Source organism: Echiichthys vipera (assembly GCF_963691815.1).
Source record: "Echiichthys vipera genome assembly, chromosome: 17".
Taxonomy (NCBI): domain Eukaryota; kingdom Metazoa; phylum Chordata; class Actinopteri; order Perciformes; family Trachinidae; genus Echiichthys; species Echiichthys vipera.
Window position 1 is genome coordinate 20,835,276 of NC_139842.1, and position 7,500 is coordinate 20,842,775.

The window sequence follows — 7,500 nt, forward strand, 5'->3', positions numbered from 1 at the left end:
TACAAGACACACTTCTGCTTTACAGCTGTAAACACTTCCAACATTCAGAGAGCCACGACTATCTAATTTGAGTGCGCTGGCGCTTTAATATTGGCTTTGTCTCCCGTTTGGCCTCGATGTGCTGCCCCACTTTCATCTCTCCCCTCCTGTAATTTTGGCAGCCTCCTGTTGTGTTTGGATGTGTTTCCACGCCTGTGTCATCCTGCCGCCGCGCTCAAGAGCCTGTCTGTCATTATACTGCAAACTGAAGCTCTTTTGTTTTGGATTCTGCGAAGTCACCGCCACTTAAAGATATTTGCAATTACGTTGTGTATTCTGTAGGCTTCACAAATGTGTTATCCGTGCTCATAGACACATGCATACTGCTGCGGTGCTTCAGACTTGTATCTCAGAATTACAGTTTCACCCTCCTCGTCACTCACTACTGATGATACAGAGACATTGTGTGATCACCAACATCTCTATCTCTATCCTTTTTTCCCCCGCTTCGATTGAAAGAAAAGATGACACGTTTTTAAATCTGCAACAGACTCTGTAAATGTTTGACTGGACTAATTAGCTCTTTTCATTGTGTTCAGGCAAACATTTCTGTCAGGCGTTCTTTTAATCTGCCGTGAAGCGTCTCAGGGAAAGGATCGTTTTTTGTTTTGTGCATTGATCTATATTTGGTCTGAAAGGACATAAATATAAAAGCTGCATGAATATAGTTTACTTCTACAACTTTTAATTCCATTAATGCTACTGCTGCTGCTGCTCCTTTAAATGCTACAACTATCACTGATGCTGTTGTTTCTATACAACCACTTATGCTTCATGTTTACTGCAAACATATAATATAACTGTCACTGATGCTGTACTACTACTGCTTCTAATAGATGGATTACCAAACGAGGTTCAGGGGCCGTTAAAGTCACGGGCCCTGACTTGCTAAAAAAATACAAAATGACTACAGAGAGATGCTGAATGACCACAAGTAAACACAAAACCACCAGAAATGACCACAAAGAGCCAAGAAATGACTGAAAATAAACACAAAACAATCAATTAGAGACAAAAAATGATGACAAAGACACGCAAAATGATTAAAAAACATGTTAAATGACCACAGAGAGAAACAAATCGACAACATAGAAACGTAAAATGTCTAAAAATAGATGCAAACAATCACAGAAACATACAAAACACCTAAAAATGAACGTGAAATGACCACAAAGAGAAACAAAATGACTATGAAACGACTAAAAGTCGACTCTTTGAAATTAGGTGTCTTGTTCCTACGTAGACAGAGTGGGGGCCTCTTAAAGGTCTGTGCCCAGGGGCCTGCTGACTCATCATACGTCCATGCTTCTTCTCACCACTCTTTCTGTGCGCTGACACGCATCCTCATCTGGAAAGGATCGGTTATATATACGTGAAATGTGATTTATCTATGGAGGCCATTTTCTCTGATGCTGCATTTTTGTCGCTTGGACACATTCTCTAATAGCGGATTTACATCTGCCTCAGAGATTGGCCAACTGGGTCTGTGCAGCGCTGCCGTTGGCCTCAAACGGGATTCCTCAGCTGTTTCTGTTTAATTCTCAGACGATCCTCAGGGAGAGAGAAAGTAAGGAGAGAGAGAGAGAGAGAAACAGGGGGGCACGGATGAGAAGCGCCCCAACTGATTCTGATAATGGAAAGTAGCGTCTCATTAAAAGCACGTTTCAGTGAGAGAAAAAAAATCACTTTTGAAGCCTTGGTGCACATTTTCAAACTTTCAAACTACTTTTTAATTATATTGACAAATACTTAGGCCTCACGATTGATGAAAGCCTTTCTTTCAGCTTTCATGTTGATCATCTTCTAAAGAAACTGAAATTAAAATTGGGTTTCTTTTATAAGGAACAAATGCATTTTTCCAAAGGCTTGCTGCTGCCACTCTGTTGCCTCTTTTGCACTATAGGGATGATTTGTACATTTTCTTTTTTACCTTTATTCAGGGGGAGACACTGAGAGCAATGTTCACTTTTTCAGGAACGCTCTGATTCGAAAGGACATTCACACAGTTACGCATTCACACCTGGAAGCTGCCCAGTAAAACCACAGTCTGCTCTGCTGGCCACTGAGCAGCTCCACTGGAGCGGTTTTGGGGGTTATGGGCCTTGCTCAAGGGCACCTCAGAGGTGGTAGTGCTGTTTCTTCACTTCCCCACCCAGATTTATCCTGTCGGTCCGCTTCTCTAACCTTTAGGCCAGCACTGCCCCCATGGACGCTTCAGCTCACTCTTTACCTCTGTTGGTCTATCACGTTGTAACCATCATTATCCATGCACAGAGCTTTGCACTGGCATAACTTCATTTATAAATCCATTCTTGGTCTCCTGCACACTAATTTATCCAATTACATGTCAGGTAAACAGAGCTGCCAGAGGCCATACGCTCTCAGGGCTTCATTCGTCTCCATCCCCTCCAGTCCAGACATGGATTAAGGAAAAAGGCCTTCTCCTGTTCTGCCCCCTCAACCTGGAACACACAGCAGGAACTAAAGCTGTCCAGCATGATTCCCCTGGGGGATTTTAAACAACTGTAAATCTGGAAAGAGTGTCTGTGGGCAACCAGTTAACAGAAAAAACACTGGCTCTGTATGTTACTGCAAACACAATACCTCAAATCTCAAAGCATCTGAACCACTGCAGCCTTTAAACATGGTTACTTCAAAGAAAAAGTAGGAGGGGAGAAGAAGTGATGTCCAAATGAAGCTTCACGAAGCTTTATGAACCCTTTTCTTTATTTTCTGAGCCCACTAGATGGCGCTCACTACAAAGAAAGCACACTGTATTACCATTACCTTGAGCCTCTTCCTTTAACCCAAGAGCCCCAGGAAATAAAGCAATTGCTTCGTGAAGCTTCATGAAGTTTCATCACTAGGAAAAAGGTCCATAAATAACTGGCAATGACTGTGAAAGCAAATGTTATTTGGCATGCAGATGAAAAAGCACCCCATTTCCAATCGTGTACTTTTTTCTAGGCACCCGTGCCCCCGTGCCTTAGGTTGCTGACCCCTGCACTAGGGTGCCAGAAATAAATACAACAACAGTTCTGTGTTTTGCAGAAACGTGAAATGCCAACATTTTTTCCTCTATCCACCAGGCTGCTGTGGGAGTCTGCTCTTTTCGTTTTAGACTACAACATTAGTACTTTTGCAGAACATTTACGACTTGTGTCCGACTTTGTCTTTGTATGAATGTCTTGTCTGCATGTAAGTGCTGATGTATCTCAATAAGGTTACCCGTATAAATAAAGGTTAAATAGAAAAAAATGAAATGTGACGAGCAGCTAACACTTAAGTCTTTAAAATGAAAGTTAACTATTAGCTACCTGTAGCCGAAAACGACTGCTGCCAGCAGCATCGGCACGTTTTGACATATGAAGACTTAACCATTTAATGAACAACTAATTAAAAGTCCCATTAGGATGGAAGAACTTGTCAGTAAGTTGCTTTACAACAAAGATTTGAATACAAATGCAAGCCACTGTGGGAAGCAAAGGTCTACTCGCCGTTGAGAGTGAGAAGCTGTGACTGTGAAGAGCAAAATATCATCTTGCAGAGAATTTGCCAGACATTAATTTGCGCTGAGTTTGTGTAACAGATGAGCGCATATGAAAAGCATGATGACAGTTTGCATCAGTTACAACAGACATACACCTGTTTCACAAGAAGGTTCTTCTCTTTCTTACTTATGAAGCTGTTCATTGTTAATTCTGTGGTGTTGACAATAAGCACAATGCTTCAGACGATTTAACGCAATATGACAACGTACACTATCTGGTGTCCAGAAACGTTCAACCAGCTGTCTAAACGTGTCAGCGACGAATAGAGTCTGACAGAAAGTGAAAAAGAGAGTAGGAGTGAGCGCTGAGTAGGAGCTGACATCGGCTGCCAGGAAAATTTCAGAGCGATTCCAAATACCACATCCACAAACAACACATTCACTTCAGATATGTTATTACGCTCAGGGCCTTGCCTCTGCTGCTCTCCCGTCTCCCCTCTCGTGTCTTTTGTCTTTTTATAGCTAGGCCTCGTCCTCGTTTGTCCACCGACCACACCCCGCGCTGCTGCTGCTGCTGCCGGCATTAGAGTTTACCACAGGAAACCTAACGCCAGTAAAGTGTCACTTGTGGCACGTGGTGGTTGACCTTAGATGGCTGCAGCAGCGGCACAGCTGTGAAAGGAGATGAGGAGGCAAGCCTGACCGTGTTATTAGACTGACCAGAGAATGTGATACAGACCAGTATAGTGACTGTTGAATAACGAACAGGTAGCGTAAAGATTGTAAACAGAAAACAGTGGCCAAGCAACCAGAAGAGGCTACAGGAAGTTAGCTTCTGTAAAGATTAAACAAACAAGATATGATGTGTTAACTAGTGAGCGTTAGAGGTGCTGGTACCCGTAAACAGGCTAGCTGTTTCCCCCTGTTTCCAGTCTTTACGCTAAGCTAACACATATTTAGCCTACTGTAAAGTCATGAGAGTGATGTCACTCTTCTCAACTCTTGCAAGAAAGAGAAAATGATTGTTTTTCCCGAAATATTGTTTAATGTTTATAATTACAGATTTACAAAAGCACACTACTGCAACTAATGTCCCCTGCTCAGAGTTGTAGTTTTATAAACTGTAATAGGCCTATATTACGAGTATAGTATAGAATATTATAGAAGTATTATTAGTAGAAATACTATAACAACAGTACCAGCAATAATAGCAGTAGAAGTACAGTGGTAAGAGTAGAAGAGTCATACTGACTTGATTCTAGTGTCCCGCTTTAGTTTAAATCAGTCGATTGTAATGCCGCTGCCACTCTGCCAGGAATAAACTGTGAGCAGATGTACTATTTTGTATTCACTGGCACTGAAATGGTTTAAACTAAAAAGAAAATAAGCTGTATTAAATACTGGCAAAATTAAAATATTGGCTTCCTCAGGCGTTTTTAATCCCCAAAAGTGATTATGCTATTGGGTATAAGTATCAAGTTTTAAAGTCCATTAAAGCCTCCTGCTCTTCCTGTTTATTTATCTTCCTCTCTCTTTGTGTCCTGGCAGCCTGGGAACTATCAGCCCACTGTGAAGCGAACAGAAGATAGCTTCCAAGCCTGTAATGACATAGTGGCGTGTTTCCAAGAGAGAGCTCGCGTAGAGCGTCAGTACGCCCAGCAGCTCAGTGAATGGAGCAACAAGTGGAAGCCAGTAGTGGACTCCAGTAAGTACTGTAGATGCTGGTTTTGTCTACAGCATATACACTGTGATCATAAAATGGTAATATGTACCTTCTAGTTGTGATGTTTCATGTAAATCATGGCTGGACATCAGAATATTTAAAGCACAAAGAAGACTTGAACATTTTGTTATACCCCCGGTCTCCTTCCTCCCTCAGGTCCTCTATACGGATCTCTTCTGAAGGCTTGGCAGTGTTTCCTGTCCTCCGCGGACCGGCTGGCCTCCTTACACGCCTCCATCTGTCGCTCCCTGGTGTCGGAGGATGGAGACCGGGTGAGGACCTGGCAGAAGGACACCTTCCACAAGAAGTTATTTGGAGGCTTCAAGGAGTCCCAGGACATCGAGACTGGCTTTACTCGTGCTCAGAAGCCGTGGGCCAAACGACTTAAAAAGGTGTGGCAGATTCAGTGTCGTACTAATAATGTAAAGCTCTGGTCTGAAACACTGATGTAAAATATTGCACCATTTGAAGTCCAACTGAATTTAAATGTATTGTAGTAAAAAGTATTGTTAGGACAAAAGATGAATATGTAATTCATAATTCAATAATAATTGCATTAACACCAAGCCCCAACCACAGCGACTTCCTGGTTGATCCAATCAGCATTCTAGTCTGGATGTTTAGGTCATATCTCCATGACAACACTGAGGGGGGTGAATTTTTTTGTACCAGGCTAGTTTTTAGCTATTTTATTGGAGGTTAAAGTTTATGAATAATTAGGGCCTTCCCTCTTGAGTGACAGCTAGCCTCTGGCCCCCACTTTTCCTTGGAGGTAAACATCAGCCAGATGGACGTATCTCCCTCCCCCCCAACGTCACATACATGCCCTTTTTGGTAAGAGGACATGAGGCCGAGTCAACATCTGACAAGATGGCGACTCTCGTAGGCGAGGACGAATGGATCAAGTCAAGAGAACAGACTCCGACGGAGACGCTACGTCCATTTTTTATACAGTTTATGATTAACACACAAAACATTTGAATACTATATACGGTACTAAAAACACCTAAAGGGATAGTTTGGATTTTTTGAAGTGCAGTAGTAAGTAATGCTTTTTCAGCGCTCAGTGTATTACCTATGTTGCTGGTCTACTGCTGCCTCGATCGGTTACTTTGTTTGTTAGTTTTGTAAGTTCTTAACCCTTTAAAAACACCAAAGTCACACAATAACACAAGCCAAACTAAATGGCAGTAGTAAACCAACAACTCTCGCGTTCTGTGAGGTAAAAGTGCCATTTTTGTCAGTGGAGTCTGTTGGTTTTGAAGAGAGCATAAAATAGGGGTGTGCGACATGACCTACAATCTATATCTCAGTATGTTTTTGTTTTTTTAAGGGGAGGGCATTATATCAAAATTAAAAAGGGATACTCGACTCAAAACATGATTCTACCTCTTTTTCACTGTATTGATAATGTAAGGGAAGATATCTTAAGACCGTAATGAGCATTGATGTGTCTATTGGCTCCAAATAGGAATGAAAATGAGGTAATAGGCCTATGGACTATGGATAAGTATCTCATACGACCCCACATAAAATAATCAAAACTATCCCTTTAAAGACCCTGAAAACTTTATCTTGATTTCATTAAACATCCATGACTCAATAAGAAACCCTGAAATAACATCTATAGTTAAACATTTTGTACTTTTCTGTGATTTGAGAGCAGCCGAGGACAAGAGGACATCCATCAAAAGCAGCACTACATATTAACATCAAAAAATAATATACCAAGCCCCTGAGGGAATCGATACTTCATACATACTAAAAAGTGACTGCAACCTCACAAATGGATACTCATTAAGTAAATGGCCTCAATTCAAAGTCTATATTTAGACCGCAGAGACCTGATGCACTGTTTTATCCAGCAGGATACTTTCCAAAGCCAGGTACATCTCAGAATTGCTCTTGAATGGATGAGATGGTTAAAAGGTCCATGCAGACATCTCACGTCGTGAAAAATCCATCCAGATTCGTCCTTACACATTCACAACTGTAGATAATAAGGTGTGTTTCGGTTTGCCCACAGCTGGATAAAGCCAGGAGGGCTTACCACAAAGTGAGCCGTAAAGAGCAGGCAGCCAGGGAGCGAGAGTTACACGCTCAGGGAAACCCGGACGTCGCCATCGACAAACAGAAGAAGATCCAGGAAGAGAGAGAGCTGGCTCAACAGGAGGCCGAGAAGGTAATGGATCCAAGGATGGAGTGTGAATGAATATGTAAACCCAATGAGCAAGTGTGTGTGCGTGTT

The 7,500-nt window shown here is 42.0% G+C and overlaps 1 protein-coding gene across 2 annotated transcripts in view; it reads left to right on the top strand.

Annotated features, from left to right (window-relative positions):
* LOC310959307 (protein kinase C and casein kinase substrate in neurons protein 3) overlaps window positions 1-7,500 on the top strand; it is a 21,167-nt gene that overhangs the window by 6,296 nt on the left and 7,371 nt on the right. For both annotated transcript variants that reach the window (XM_083930608.1, XM_083930609.1), the window contains exons 3-5: window positions 5,078-5,234; window positions 5,409-5,644; window positions 7,279-7,434. In XM_083930608.1, the coding sequence (XP_083786734.1) occupies window positions 5,078-5,234; window positions 5,409-5,644; window positions 7,279-7,434 (549 nt within the window). The remainder of the gene's footprint in view (window positions 1-5,077; window positions 5,235-5,408; window positions 5,645-7,278; window positions 7,435-7,500) is intronic.